The 15,794-nt window shown below is 47.1% G+C and overlaps 1 protein-coding gene across 1 annotated transcript in view; it reads right to left on the bottom strand.

Annotated features, from left to right (window-relative positions):
* Positions 1 to 3,432: 3,432 nt before the first annotated feature.
* Positions 3,433 to 15,794, bottom strand: part of hdgfl2 (HDGF like 2) — a 109,021-nt gene continuing 96,659 nt past the window's right edge. The window contains exons 15-16 of the mRNA XM_072482728.1: positions 10,362 to 10,494; positions 3,433 to 4,800 (exon numbers count right to left, since the gene is read on the bottom strand). Coding sequence (XP_072338829.1) covers positions 4,704 to 4,800; positions 10,362 to 10,494 — 230 coding nt within the window. The 3' untranslated portion in view covers positions 3,433 to 4,703. The remainder of the gene's footprint in view (positions 4,801 to 10,361; positions 10,495 to 15,794) is intronic.

Below are 15,794 nucleotides of genomic sequence, written 5' to 3' on the forward strand. Positions count from 1 at the left end.
AACCATAAGATTCCACGGGTTTTTAACACACAAAACATTACAAAAGATAAATCAATTCACACTATCTCTCTTATATGCCAACATTCAGGGTAAGTATGAGGTACATGTGAATTAACAAGCCAACTATAGGCAAATATATCACAATACACAATAAATGGCAGGTGCGACAGGGGCCATAGATATCTCAACAACCCACTCAGACATCAGTAACACGGAGTCAACAAATTTCACTAAAATCTTTTGTCTCTCTCATGAGGGATTTCAGTCAAAATTGGCAATCCCCCCCTCACTCCAGCTCATGTGGATTAATGACTGTCCAACTTGTAGAATTTCAATCTTGTCTCCTGAGATTCTGTTCCGCTAGATTCCCAAATATGCATTAAAAGAACCAACTTAAGTGCAATTTCACATCTACCACCACATCGAGCAGAATGCGACTGCTCCAAAGGTGTACCTTACCCAAATAGCCCACAGCGTGGAGTGATCAATCTTCAGATGTCTTTTTGGATCTTTGGGGCTGCTCTTGAGCCCTCTTCATTAACCAATTTTTACAGAAAGCCTGCAATTCTCTATCCTTTTCCTATTCGAAGCCTCCACCCACCCCCCACTCCCATTCTCTTTTTAACTGAACTGAGACCTCTTCCTTCCCCCTCTCTGGCACTCTTTTGGGGCCTCTCAATGTCCCATCTCCCTTTGGGATCTCTTCTTGTCCCACTCTCTTTTGGGACCTCACTTGTCCCCGACCTGAGATATTCCGCTCTCACTGGGAAGCAGATGTCCAGTTATTCAAACTGATGTCTACACTCACAGTCAAGTGTACACAATGAGGTTTGGCTGAGAACCCAGACATCTATTAGAACAGTACAGAAAGCCCCAGAAGAAACATTTTGTTTGATTGACAGCTCACGCTCTCTGCTTTACTGGAGTTTCCAAGAGTGAAGACCTGCTTGACACATACAAGGTCCTGAATGGTCTTGCCAGGGTAGACGTAGTACAGATGTTTCCTCTTGTGGGCGAAGTCAGAACTGGGGGGCACTGTTTTAAAATTAACAGTCACCCTTTTAGGACAACGGGGAATTTTTTCTCTCTGTGGGCTTTTACAATACTGCCTCAGGTGGTGGAGGCGGGGTCATTAAATATTTTTAAGGCAGAGCTAGATTCTTGTTAGGCAAGTGAAGCAATCTAAGGTTACTGGATAGGGATAGATGGGAATAAGAAATTCAAAACACAGATCAGCCATGATATTACTGCTCCTAATTCATGTTGGTATGTATGCTCATATGTATCGGTTATCACTATTACAATGTTTGCTTACATAGTTCAGTTGGTTTCAAGTGTTTGTGCTTTGTGAAATTTCAAAGGGCCTGGGTGATTGAGCTTTTATTAGCTTTCAGTCCTGACCTTCCATATGAGAAATTTATCAATGGCGTAAACTTTTCAAAGCTCTTAAACACATCCTAATTTACACTGTGATGCGCATTGATTTGAGAAAATAACAATGGGCCAATTAAAATGAAGCTTGGTAAGGGACCATGGAGGGTGGTGGACGAATGACAATATAGACACGAGTACGAGGGGGACCTTTTGAACTGACCGTTTAAAAGGTTCCCTCAAGCAGAGTAGGTCCCTCAACTCCTCTGGGGGCCGTTAACCCCTGCCTTGGTAAGAATCCAGGTCATTGTTCCAGGATATAAAGGGTTGTCCATCTAAGACTGATGGGCAGGGGGAAAAGAGAAATTCTTCTCTCAAAAGAATCGTTGGAATTCTCTACCACCGAATGTTGTGGAGCTGGGGTCATTGACTATATTTAAAAACAGAGTCAGGGGTCATGGGCACAGACAGGAAAGTGGAGTTGAGGCCAATATGAGTGCAGCCATGATCTTATTGAATGGTGCAGTGTGAAGAGACTGAATGGTATGCTTCTGCTCCTATTTCTTATGTCTGTGTCCACAGCCTTTTGAACAAATACCTAAATAAATAGTTTGGTGGGCTGTAATGTTTTAACATTTAGAAGTACAACATTTGAAACAAAATAGTGTAAATATGTAAGAAAACTCTTCCAACATACCAAAATTATGTACATGCCCTTTCTTTCTTCTTCCTGTCCCACTCGCAACCACATTTTGTTTTTTCTGCGTATTGTCATCGCTTGCACCTTCGTGATGACCACAGTAATGAATGATGGTTCTTAGAACCATAGAATTCCTACAGTGACGAAGGAGGCCATTCGGCCCATCGAGTCTACACTGACCTTCTGAAAGAGCACCCCACCTCAACCCACTCCCCCGCCCTATCCCCACAACTCCAACTGCACATTAAAGGTCAATTTAGCATGGTTAATCCACCTAACCTGCACATCTTTGGACTGTGGAAGGAAACTGGAGAACCCAGTGAAACCCACGCAGACACAGAGAGAAAGTTCAAACTCCACACAGTCATCCAAGGCAGGAACTGAACCTGGGTTCCTGGCGTTGTGAGGCAGCAGTGCTAATCTTGCGATCCAAAATTAATGGGATATTCAAATATGGCGCCAAATACCATTTGTCTGCTAAAAATTTTATGTGGTGACATTTCAATACAAATTGTACCAAAACCATGCCACGAAAGCCAATTTCTTCAGCTAAGCTACAGATTCCTACTGCTGTGTAGTTCTATGACTGCTAGTAGTCCTGCCCCAGTCTAGATATGAATCACAACAGAATGTTTGGCCATGGAGGACATAACAGCTAAGCCCCAACTTCTTTCACCAGCTGCAGATGTATGCACTTATGGAGTATCTGAAATGTTACCACCCAACGTCCTCCAAAGCTAAGGCAATAAAGACAATTGGACTTCTCCCAAAACAACCCAACTCCCAGAAGTTAATAATGTTCAGGAGCTAGAGCCTGTACAGACCAATTACAAACTACCCTTTGTTACTGAGCCCCTAGCGGAGCATGGCATTTTTTGCATCCTTGAAAAACTGGCACCTCTGTTGTGTCCAAGGTGATGGTGAGTATCCTCCTTTAGGGTACTACCACTTTGATGCTGTAACCTCTCAGCTGAAAGAAGTTTGAGATACAGATAGTGAATTCCCTGCCATTGAGCAATCTTCTTTACTTCAAATGTCTATGTAGTGAGGAGTTTCCATTGTGAATAAAAGCTTTTTAAAAGACATAAAAGCAAATAATTGTGATCTGATTTCTGGTCTATATCTCAGCTGCAGTAAAATACATTCATTTTAAATTTTATTCATTGTGTGAGCTCAGGTAGGAAGATGAAATGGTCACAACTATGCGTTTGAACAGCACTACTATAATATTTCAAATATGGGCAAAAGCACTCACCCAAGACAAATAGCCAAGTAAAGAGTCTTCTAATTTTCACAACGGTCAGATTGAGGTCATATTCACGATCCTTTGATAACTAGTAGAAACAAAGTCAAAAGAAAACTCCACACAAAATGTTTTTTTAATATATAAAAGTTCGCATTTTAAAACTTTCTAGATTAACCTGCTAAAGGCCATTTTTCCTTGGTGGTCTTTTACAACAGATTTGATTTTCTTTCCTTTAAATTATTAACAAACAAAAGCCAGAGGTCAAGGCTCACAGTGCAGACCACCACAGTTAAGACGAAAAGCGACAAGGAGGTTGATCAAGACGTAAAGGTTAGGCAATGTCAAAATAGAGTTTTATAAAGTCTTTAGGTTAAGGGTGGAAGGGGAGATAAAGAATTATGAATCACACACAGTTTTGAGGTCACATGAAAGAATTAGAGGAAGAGATGACGTGGCAAGTGTTGATTTCAATATAACAAGGATGAAGAGTATGTAGATTGACACATTTGGAATTTAGAAGGAATAAGAGAGGAAGACATTCAGAGGATTAACATCCATAAGTAGCTACAGGTCTCCCCTGCAGTGCTACTCTCTCGCACCCTATTAACAAAGTAACTTGAAAAGGGAGCTCACTACACCTGTATCGACAGCACATAAAAACTCCCACAAGGTCAAACTTTAATAACCGGTACTGATAATAAAGTTACGATGAGAAAACCAAAATCTCTACATAATCAATTCATCCTGTAAAAAAATAGGTTAAATGCTGAGAAACTAGCTGTTTGGGGAAATTATGTAATGGAACATTGCGGCTGGAAGAAGTTAAAAAAAGAAAATGAAAGAAAAACACATTTTCTTTGTCTACTTCTGTGAGCCAACTCATCATGGAGAACATACTTCAGATTGAAAAAAGCTTTACACAAATAACTTCATGAGAAGTCAAAAAAAACATACGCTCTGAAGTAAAGCATCCAGTATTAATTTCCTCGCGCGCTCTCCCGATTGGCCACTGCAGCAATAAAAAAAAACTGTTTACATGTCTAGCAAGGAATTCCACTGGTAGAGAGAACCAGGAGGAAATTCGTAGTGATAAAATTTAATCCACCAAAAAGCAGCCATTTCTGTACTTTGCACCTCATTCACTTCCTCTGCTCAAGGTAAGAAAAAAAGAAACATTAAATGTGCAGACCAATATTTTTGCTTCTTTTCAACAAAATGAAGAAATACAGAGTTCTGCAAAGTAAGTGACCTCGTTCAGCTTCTTCACGTGGGCAGACAACAAAACAGTCTTTACTAGGTTCTAGGACGATTCAAGTGACAAATGTTCTTCTTTGAAAGCAACCCAGGTTTTAAAACGTGTCCCATAGTTGATTATGGCTCAAAGCCTTAGCTCTCATTAGCTGATTCCAACTCCATTGGAACGGTCTCTTTATCGGTGGTGTGTTGCTCATCTGATGGAAGCACTTCAGATTCGTTTGGAGCACTGCAAGAGAAAATTATAAAAACATATAATTTTTATTCTATGCAATGTTAAAATCATTGGAACATGGCTGAAGCTTCCACATTTAATCTATTCATAAAGCTAGCACCTTGTAGGAGAAACTAAACACTTTTGCTTGTTAATTTTTAATAATTTATCATTTCAAAAACTGATTACCAAAACATCGTCAATGCTAAAATGAGCTATGTTATCCACATGTGAATTAGTTGTGAGCTGCTGATCTACAAAACAAAGGAATGTTCATGATTTGATCCTCAGTATGTTCGCTGTTCTCAACCAGGAAGGCAGCAACATGGCACAACAATTAGTTTCCTTTAGGTCACACGAGGCGGAGGAAAGGAAATCAGTTAGGCTGCCCTAATATTCATTAATGATTGACAGACTTGCCCTGACAAATATCTCCTGGTCATGACGAATATCCCCAACAGTTGAGAAAGCTACCAGCATTAACTGTGGGTTGCTTCCCCTTCCAACCTTTTCCTTGGCAAGTAAGGTTTGTAAAGATGCCTGGCTCTAGTTTGAGAGGGCATTACCTCTACTCTGCGATTCACAGAATTCTCCTTGCATGGTTAGGTTTTGAGGAAACTTGAATAACGGGGAAAAATAAGAGAAGCAACTTAAAGTTATAGGTAAAAAGACAAGATTGAAAATGACACAAAGGGACTTCCGGTGGCGGCTATGGAGGAGAAAGTCGCACATTTGGTGGCTCTCGATCCCCCAACTTTTGAGCGCTGGATCTGAAGGCATAGGCACTCAGGCACTGACTCCAGATATAGGTGTATGGAATTAAGAAGCAGAAAGAATCACAAACAGCTGAGGAAGTGGGCAAACAAGGGCAGTGTAGAAGTTGCTGCTGAGGACAATATGGCCGATGTCCGGACCCCGGTGCAGACAGCCCAGCCAATGACGGAGCATCTGCTGAAGGTCATCCAAGAGGGCTTTACCGCGTTGAAACGGGACGGTTTAGACTCGATTCAGAAATCTATCGAGCGCCTGGAGTATAGGCTAGATGCCCAGGATCAGACGATCCAGAAGCTGGAAAAGGCGCTGGAGGAGCAGGAGGATCACCAAACGGTGGTGGAGGCAGGGATGGAGAGGCTGAAGGATCAACAAAAAAGGTTCCTGGAAAAGGTGGAGGACCTGGAAAATAGGTCCCGTCGGCAGAACTTGAGAATCATTGGTCTCCCGGAGGGGTCCGAGGGAGAGGTTGCCGCAGCGTATGTGGCAGACATGTTCCAGAAAGCTGTTGGGGGATGATGTCTTCCCTCGCCCAGTGGAGGTGGACAGGGAGCACAGAGCACTGGCGAAGCAGCCGCGAGTGGCCGCCCCCCCGCCCGAGCGATGGTGGTCAGGTTCCACAGGATCGTGGACAAGGAGTGGGTGCTAAAGTGGGCCAAGGGCACGTGGAGCTGCCATTGGAACAACAGTGCCTTGCGCATCAACCAGCACCTGAGTGTGGAGGTGGCCAGAAGGAGGGCAGGCTACAGGCAAGTCAAAGAGATTCTGTTTAAGAAGGTGAAGTTTGGGCTGCTGTACCCGGCGCGCCTGTGGACCACGCACAAGGGACAGCGCCATTAATTTGAGGAACCCGAGGATGCGATGGACTTCGCCAAGAGAGAAGGGCTGGTGCCGAACTAAGGGCTTTTTGGACTTGTGTTAAAAAGACACTAAGCGATGTTTACATGTTTTTCTTGTGCTGTGTTTTTTTCCATTTTTTTCTCTCTCCTGTATTCGAGTTTTCGCTGGAAAAAGAGGGTAGTTAAGGTATTTGGTGCTGGGGGCTGTGTGTTCTGATCGGGATGGTTGGAAGTACCTATTACTTATTTTGTTTTATTCGATTTGCCCTAGCGTCGGGGTTTTCTTTGTTCCTTTTCTTTTCAGAGCAATGGCTCGAGGATGGCTGGTTTGGGGAAGTGGTGTTGACGGGCCGGGGGGGGGGGGGGGGGGGGTGTCAGAGGGAACAATAGGTGGGAGACTTGTTGGCGCTGGCGTCGAGTCACCAGGCTAGCTGGGTGAGCTGGTCTACGGAAGCCAGGTTTGGGGGGGGGTGGGGGGGGGGTTGTATATAGCTAGTTTATGGCAGGGGTTAGTTACAGGGTGTAGTTGCTGGGGGTGGGGTAGTTGATCTGCTGACGAGGGAGGGACTTGGGTTTGGGAACATGGAAGAGGTCGGAGGTGGGGGCTGCCAGGAGAAGTGCGACACAGGGGCTAGAGGCGGCCCCAAGAAAGGAGATGGTTGATCGGCACGGTGCCCCTCAACCAGGCTAATCACCTGGAACATTAGAGGGTTAAACGGGCCGGTAAAGAGGGCACGTGTGTTCGCGCATCTGAAGGCGGACATAATGCTTTTAACATAGTCCTTGACCCCGGCCTAGGCCGGTCGTGGGTAAGATGCAGGTAAGAACTGAGGGGGTTTATGGAGCAAATGGGGGTGCTGATCTACGGAGGGCTAGTTGGCCGACGGGGAGGAAGTTTTTGTTCTATTCACATGTTCATAAGGTGTATTCCCGAATTGATTTTTTCATCATGAGCAGGGATTTGATGGCGGCGGGGGACATACGTAGAATATTCGGCGATCGCTTTTTCGGACCATGCCCCACACTGGGTTGATCTGCAGGTCTGCAAGGAAAGTTTTCAGCGCCCTCAATGGAGGCTAGAGGTCGGTTTGTTGGCAGATGAGGCGGTGTGTGAGAGGGTGAGGAAATGTATGCAAAACTACCTGCAGGTCAATGACACAGGAGAAGTCTCAGCTGCGGTGCTTTGGGAGGCGCTGAAGGCAATGGTGAGAGGGGGTTGCTGATTTCGATTAGAGCACATAGGGACAGGACGGACAGGGCAGAAACTGACCAACTGGTAAAGGAGATCTTACAGATAGACAGGAGATATGCGGAGACCCTGAGGGCAGAGCTATTAAGGGAACGACTAAGGCTACAGACTGAGTTTGGGGTGTTGTCCACGGGTAAGGCTGTGGAGCAGCTTAGGAAGGCGAGGGGTGTGATTAATGAGCATGGGGAGAAAGCCAGTAGAATGTTGGCACAGCAACTGAGGAAGAGGGAGGCGGCTAGGGAAATAGGGAGGGTAGTCGACGGGGGTGGAAACTTGGTAGGGGATCCGGCAGGGCTAAACAAGGTGTTCAGGGACTTCTATAGTAAGCTTTACACCTCGGAACCCCCTCCGGGGCTGGGGGGGATGAGGTGCTTTCTGGATGGACTGACCTTCCCAAAAGTGGGCAGGGGGTTGGTAGACGGGCTGGGGGCCCCGATCAGGACTGAAAAAATATTGGGGGGCTTGAGGGCCATGCAATCGTGTAAAGCCCCGGGGCCGGATGGGTATCCGGTGAGTTTTATAAAAAGTTCTCAGAGATAGTGGGGCCGGTCTGGTTAGGGTTTTCAATGAGGCAAGAGACAGAGGGGTGCTACCCCCGACGATGTCACAGGCCACCATTTTCCTGATATTGAAATGGGACAAAGACCCGGAGGCATGTGAGTCCTATAGGCCGATCTCTCTGCTCAACATAGATGCTAACATATTGGCCAAGCTCTTGGCGGCTAGGATTGAGGACTGTGTGCCAGACGTCATTATGGAAGATCAAACCGGGTTCGTCATAGGCAGGCAGCTGGTGGCCAACCTAAGAAGGCTGCTGAATGTGATCATGATGCCCCCGGAGGCTAGGGAGGTAGAGGTAGTTGTGGCAATGGATGCCGAGAAGGCTTTAGACCAGGTTGAGTGGGACTATTTATGGGAGGTGCTGGGTCGATTTGGGTTCGGGGAAGGCTTTATCGACTGGGTCAGACTGTTGTACCAGGCTCATGAGGCTAGTGTAAGGACGAATAGGATGACATCTGACTATTTTAGACTGTACCGAGGGACAAGGCAGGGGTGTCCACTCTCCCCACTGCTGTTTGCGCTAGCAATAGAGCTGCTGGCAATTGCCTGAGAGCTTCTAGGGATTGGGATGGGCTGATACGGGGAGGGGTGGAACATAAGAGTTTCACTGTACGCCGACGACCTGCTCTTATACATCACGGATCCAGTGGCTGGGATGGATGAAATCATGGGAATCCTGAAGGAATTCGGCCGGTTCTCGGGGTACAAACTGAACATGGCAAAGAGTGAGTTGTGTGTAGTCTAGGCGAGGGGCCAGGAGGGTCGGTTGAGGGGGCTGCCATTCAGGTTAGATGGGGACAGTTTTAGATACTTAGGGATACAGGTGGCGTGGGACTGGGGCTGGCTGCACAAGTTGAACTTATATCGGTTGGTGGAGCAAATGCGGGCTGAGTACGGGAGGTGGGATACGCTCCCACTGACACTAGCGGGGAGAGTGCAGATGGTTAAAATGATGATCCTCCCGAGATTCCTGTTCGTCTTCCAGTGTTTCCCCATTTTCATTCCGTGGTCACTTTTCAAGAAGGTCAATAAAAGATTATGGGATTTGTATGGGCGGGAAAGTCCCCACGGGTGGAGATTGATGCTCGAGAGGAATCGAGGGGAAGGGGGGCTTGCGCTGCCAAACTTTAGTAACTACTACAGGGCGGCCAACATAGCTATGATAAGGAAGTGGATGGTGGATGCGAGGTCAGTTTGGGGGAGAATCGAGGCCGCTTCGTGAAGGGGCACCAGCTTGGCAGCCCTGGTTACGGCGCCCCTGCTGCTCCTGCCGGCACGGTACTCCACCAGCCCTATAGTGGTGACGACCTTGTGGATCTGGGGCCAATGGAGAAGGCACGTGGGGGAAGTGAGAGCATCGGTTTGGTCCCCAATCTGCGACAATCACCGGTTTGCCCCGGGGAATATGGACGGTAGGTTCAGAACATGGCGGAGGGCTGGGATTGAGAAGATGGGGGATCTGTTCTTGGCAGTGAGCATCCCGAGCATGAGGGCGCTAGAGGAGAAATTTGGGCTGGCGAGAGGAAATGAGTTCAGGTACATGCAGGTGCGGGACTTTCTACGCAGAGATTCCATCCTTCCCACGCCTGCCACTTAGGGGGATCCAGGACAGGGTAGTGTCCAGTGGATGGTGGAGGAGGGGAGGGTCTCGGATTTTTTTAAAGAACTTATGGGAGCAGAAGAGACGCAGACCGAGGAGCTGCAGACCGAGGAGCTGAAATGTAAATGGGAAGAGGAGCTGGGGGGTGAGATAGAAGAGGGCTTATGGGCGGAGGCGTTGAGTAGGGTAAACGCGACCGCAACATGCGCTAGGCTCAGCATGATTCAATTCAAGGTCGTCCACTGGGCCCACATGACAGTGGCCCAGATGAGTAAATGTTTTGGATTGGAGGACAGGTGCACCAGATGTTCGGGAGGACCGGCTAACCATGTCCACATGTTCTGGGCATGTCCAAAACTCAGGGGGGTACTGGCAGGGATTCGCCGACGTTATGTCCCGGGTACTGAAAACAAGGGTGGTGATGACTTGGCTCTACACACATCTAGCACAAAGTTTTGATAGCTTCCAATTAAGCAGAGCCGATTGGAACTAATGGTTCATGTGTAATGCAGTGTCAAGGATGTGATTCACTTGCTGTTGCTTATACCACACTCACCTATTCTGTTGGCCAACCAATATTCCCTCAGCATTCTTCTCCTTATCGGTCTGTGACGGATCTTCTTCTTGGTTCTCTGGAAGTATTTCATTCGTCTGAGATGCTGTCTCCCCATTTACTGCGGTAGAGGAATCTGCAGATAATTTATTGGGGAAAACAGAACAGATTAACTGCAGATCTTTATTTTTTTTCAAATAAACTTAGCTCAAGGATAAACACAGTAGTTAGCACTGCTGCTTCACAGCACCAGGGTCCCAGGTTCGATTCCTGGCTTGGGTTACTGTCTGTGCAGAGTCTGCAAGTTAAGAACAAAGAAAATTACAGCACAGGAACAGGCCCTTCGGCCCTCCCAGCCTGCGCCGATCCAGATCCTTTATCTAAACCTGTCACCTATTTTCCAAGGATGTACTTCCCTCTGTTAAGGAACAAAGAAAATGTTAAAGAACAAAGAAAGGTTCTCCCTGTGTCTGCGTGGGTTTCCTCCGGGTGCTCCGGTTTCCTCCCACAAGTCCCGGAAGACATGCTGTTAGGTGGATTAGACATTCTGAATTCTCCCTCTGTATACTCGAACAGGCGCCAGAATGTGGCGACCTGGGGCTCTGCACAGTAACTTCATTGCAGTGTTAATATAGGCCTAGTTGTGCCAATAAAGATTATCAAACTGGTACAATAATTAAATTATCACTCCGAGAAGCGAATGTTTGTTTTTGAAGGCAGGCAAGAACCCAGAGGAGATTGCTTTCTGTACACCAATCTCACTTCTGAATAATAATTTGGAAATGTTGTCTAAAGTGTAAGCGCGGCAATTGCAGGGAATTCTCACATTGATCATCGGAGGAGGGGAATCAAACCGGGTTCATAAAGGGTCGGAATTCTTGCAATGTCAGACGGTTACTGAACATTATCCAACTCTTTCAAAAGCAGCGTCGGATGGGTTAGTGATTTCCCTGGACTCAGAACTCTTTTTAATCAGGTTGAATGGAACTACATGGTTCATACGGAGATTTGGGTTGGGAGAGGAATATGTTAAATGGATACGTGTTTTCCGGGTCCTTAAGGGGGAGGGGGAGCAGCCCCAAGTTGTGGTCCACATTGGCACTAACGACATAGGTAGGAAAGGGGACAAGGATGTCAGGCAGGCTTTCAGGGAGCTCGGATGGAAGCTCAGAACTAGAACAAACAGAGTTGTTATCTCTGGGTTGTTGCCCGTGCCACGTGATAGTGAGATGAGGAATAGAGAGAGAGAGAGCAATTAAACACGTGGCTACAGGAATGGTGCAGGCGGGAGGGATTCAGATTTCTGGATAACTAGGGCTCTTTCTGGGGAAGGTGGGACCTCTACAGACAGGATGGTCTACATCTGAACCTGAGGGGCACAAATATCCTGGGGGAGATTTGTTAGTGCTCTTTGGTGGGGTTTAAACTAATGCAGCAGGGGCGTGGGAACCTGGATTGTAGTTTTAGGGTAAGGGAGAATGAGAGTATAGAGGTCAGGAGCACGGATTTGACGTCGCAGGAGGGGGCCAGTGTTCAGGTAGGTGGTTTGAAGTGTGTCTATTTCAATGCCAGGAGTATACGAAATAAGGTAGGGGAACTGGCAGCATGGGTTGGTACCTGGGACTTCGATGTTGTGGCCATTTCGGAGACATGGATAGAGCAGGGACAGGAATGGATGTTGCAGGTTCCGGGGTTTAAGTGTTTTAGTAAGCTCAGAGAAGGAGGCAAAAGAGGGGGAGGTGTGGCGCTGCTAGTCAAGAGCAGTATTACGGTGGCGGAGAGGATGATAGATGGGGACTCATCTTCCGAGGTAGTATGGGCTGAGGTTAGAAACAGGAAAGGAGAGGTCACCCTGTTGGGAGTTTTCTATAGGCCTCCAAATAGTTCTAGGGATGTAGAGGAAAGGATGGCGAAGATGATTCTGGGTAAGAGCAAAAGTAACAGGGTAGTTATTATGGGAGACTTTAACTTTCCAAATATTGACTGGAAAAGATATAGTTTGAGTACATTAGATGGGTCGTTTTTTGTACAGTGTGTGCAGGAGGGTTTCCTGACACAATATGTTGACAGGCCAACAAGAGGCGAGGCCACGTTGGATTTGGTTTTGGGTAATGAACCAGGCCAGGTGTTGGATTTGGAGGTAGGAGAGCACTTTGGGGACAGTGACCACAATTCGGTGACGTTTACGTTAATGATGGAAAGGGATAAGTATACACCGCAGGGCAAGAGCTATAGCTGGGGGAAGGGCGATTATGATGCCATTAGACGTGACTTGGGGGGGATAAGGTGGAGAAGTAGGCTGCAAGTGTTGGGCACACTAGATAAGTGGAGCTTGTTCAAGGATCAACTACTGCATGTTCTTGATAAGTATGTACCGGTCAGGCAGGGAGGAAGGCGTAGAAACTTCTTTACCAAAGAAGTGGAATCTCTTGTTAAGAGGAAGAAGGAGGCCTATGTGAAAATGAGGTGTGAAGTTTCAGTTGGGGCGATGGATAGTTACAAGGTAGCGAGGAAGGATCTAAAGAGAGAGCTAAGACGAGCAAGGAGGGGACATGAGAAGTATTTGGCAGGTAGGATCAAGGAAAACCCAAAAGCTTTCTATAGGTATGTCAGGAATAAGCGAATGACTAGGGATAGAGAAGGACCAGTTAAGGACAGGGATGGGAAGTTGTGCGTGGAGTCTGAAGAGATAGGAGAGATACTAAATGAATATTTTTCGTCAGTATTCACTCTGGAAAAAGATAATGTTGTGGAGGAGAATGCTGAGACCCAGGCTATTAGAATAGATGGCATTGAGGTACGTAGGGAAGAGGTGTTGGCAATTCTGGACAGGCTGAAAATAGATAAGTCCCCAGGGCCTGATGGGATTTATCCTAGGATTCTCTGGGAAGCCAGGGAAGAGATTGCTGGACCTTTGGCGTTGATTTTTATGTCATCATTGGCTACAGGAATAGTGCCAGAGGACTGGAGGATAGCAAATGTGGTCCCTTTGTTCAAAAAGGGGAGCAGAAACAACCCCGGCAACTATAGACCGGTGAGCCTCACGTCTGTAGTGGGTAAAGTCTTGGAGGGGATTATAAGAGACAAGATTTACAATCATCTAGATAGGAATAATATGATCAGGGATAGTCAGCATAGCTTTGTGAAGGGTAGGTCATGCCTCACAAACCTTATCGAGTTCTTTGAGAAGGTGACTGAACAGGTAGACGAGGGTAGAGCAGTTGATGTGGTGTATATGGATTTCAGTAAAGCGTTTGATAAGGTTCCCCACGGTAGGCTATTGCAGAAAATACGGAGGCTGGGGATTGAGGGAGATTTAGAGATGTGGATCAGAAATTGGCTAGCTGAAAGAAGACAGAGGGTGGTGGTTGATGGGAAATGTTCAGAATGGAGTTCAGTTACAAGTGGCGTACCACAAGGATCTGTCCTGGGGCCGTTGCTGTTTGTCATTTTTATCAATGACCTAGAGGAGGGCGCAGAAGGGTGGGTGAGTAAATTTGCAGACGATACTAAAGTCGGTGGTGTTGTCGACAGTGTGGAAGGATGTAGCAGGTTACAGAGGGATATAGATAAGCTGCAGAGCTGGGCTGAGAGGTGGCAAATGGAGTTTAATGTAGAGATGTGTGAGGTGATTCACTTTGGAAGGAATAACAGGAATGCGGAATATTTGGCTAATGGTAAAGTTCTTGGAAGTGTGGATGAGCAGAGGGATCTAGGTGTCCATGTACATAGATCCCTGAAAGTTGCCACCCAGGTTGATAGGGTTGTGAAGAAGGCCTATAGAGTGTTGGCCTTTATTGGTAGAAGGATTGAGTTCCGGAGTCAGGAGGTCATGTTGCAGCTGTACAGAACTCTGGTACGGCCGCATTTGGAGTATTGCGTACAGTTCTGGTCACCGCATTATAGGAAGGACGTGGAGGCTTTGGAGCGGGTGCAGAGGAGATTTACCAGGATGTTGCCTGGTATGGAGGGAAAATCTTATGAGGAAAGGCTGATGGACTTGAGGTTGTTTTCGTTGGAAAGAAGGTTAAGAGGAGACTTAATAGAGGCATACAAAATGATCAGGGGGTTAGATAGGGTGGACAGTGAGAGCCTTCTCCCGTGGATGGAAATGGCTGGCACGAGGGGACATAGCTTTAAACTGAGGGGTAATAGATATAGGACGGAGGTCAGAGGTAGGTTCTTTACGCAAAGTGTAGTGAGGCCGTGGAATGCCCTACCTGCAACAGTAGTGAACTCGCCAACATTGAGGGCATTTAAAAGTTTATTGGATAAACATATGGATGATAATGGCATAGTGTAGGTTAGATGGCTTTTGTTTCGGTGCAACATCGTGGGCCGAAGGGCCTGTACTGCGCTGTATCGTTCTATGTTCTATACAGGTGCCAAATCATAGGCCCTTGGTGGCAGTGCTCACAAATGGTTATAGACCTGAGTATTTTGGCCTTCAAAGAGGGACCAGGCAGGGGTGCCCCTCATCTCCCTTGTTGTTCGCATTGGCCATCGAGCCTTTGGCAGAGGCCATGAGACAGGAGCCTCTGGTTTTTGGGCTGCGCAGTGGTGGTGGTGGTGATGGTGGGTAGTTTGGGGGGGGGGGGGGGGGGGGGGGTGGTTTTTGGGCTGCGCAGTGGTGGTGGTGATGGTGGGTAATTTGGGGGGGGGGGGAGGAAACAGCACAAGATCATGCTTTTTGATGATGTACTTCTGTTTGTGTCAAAACCGGACATCTCGGTTCCTGCTATTATTGATGTGTTACATGTTTTAGTATTTTCTCTGGCTACAGATTAAGATTAATTTTATCAACTCTGAAGCTATGCCAGTGGGAGGTTTGAGAGGTAGACCACTACCTGAGCTGACTTCCCATTCAGGTGGTCCCCCTCAGGGTTTACTTATCTGGGTGTTGCAATTGCCACTTTCTTGAAGCACTTTAGGGCAGCACGGTAGCCTTGTGGATAGCACAATTGCTTCACAGCTCCAGGGTCCCAGGTTCGATTCCGGCTTGGGTCACTGTCTGTGCGGAGTCTGCACATCCTCCCCGTGTGTGCATGGGTTTCCTCCGGGTGCTCCGGTTTCCTCCCACAGTCCAAAGATGTGCAGGTTAGGTGGATTGGCCATGATAAATTGCCCTTAGTGTCCAAAATTGCCCTTAGTGTTGGGTGGGGTTACTGGGTTATGAGGATAGGGTGGAGGTGTTGACCTTGGGTATGGTGCTCTTTCCAGGAGCCGGTGCAGACTAGATGGGCCGAATGGCCTCCTTCTGCACTGTAAATTCTATGAATTGTACAGGGCCAATGTTCCATTGCGTCCATTAGGTCGGACTTACAGAATCACAAGGAGGCTATTCAGCCCACTGAGTCTGCACCGGCCCTCCAAAAGGGAACTCCGCCAGGGCCCAATCCCCTGCCCTCTCCCGGTAACACCACCTAGCCATTGGAC

Source organism: Scyliorhinus torazame, chromosome 18 (genome assembly GCF_047496885.1).
Source record: "Scyliorhinus torazame isolate Kashiwa2021f chromosome 18, sScyTor2.1, whole genome shotgun sequence".
In the NCBI taxonomy this organism is placed as follows: domain Eukaryota; kingdom Metazoa; phylum Chordata; class Chondrichthyes; order Carcharhiniformes; family Scyliorhinidae; genus Scyliorhinus; species Scyliorhinus torazame.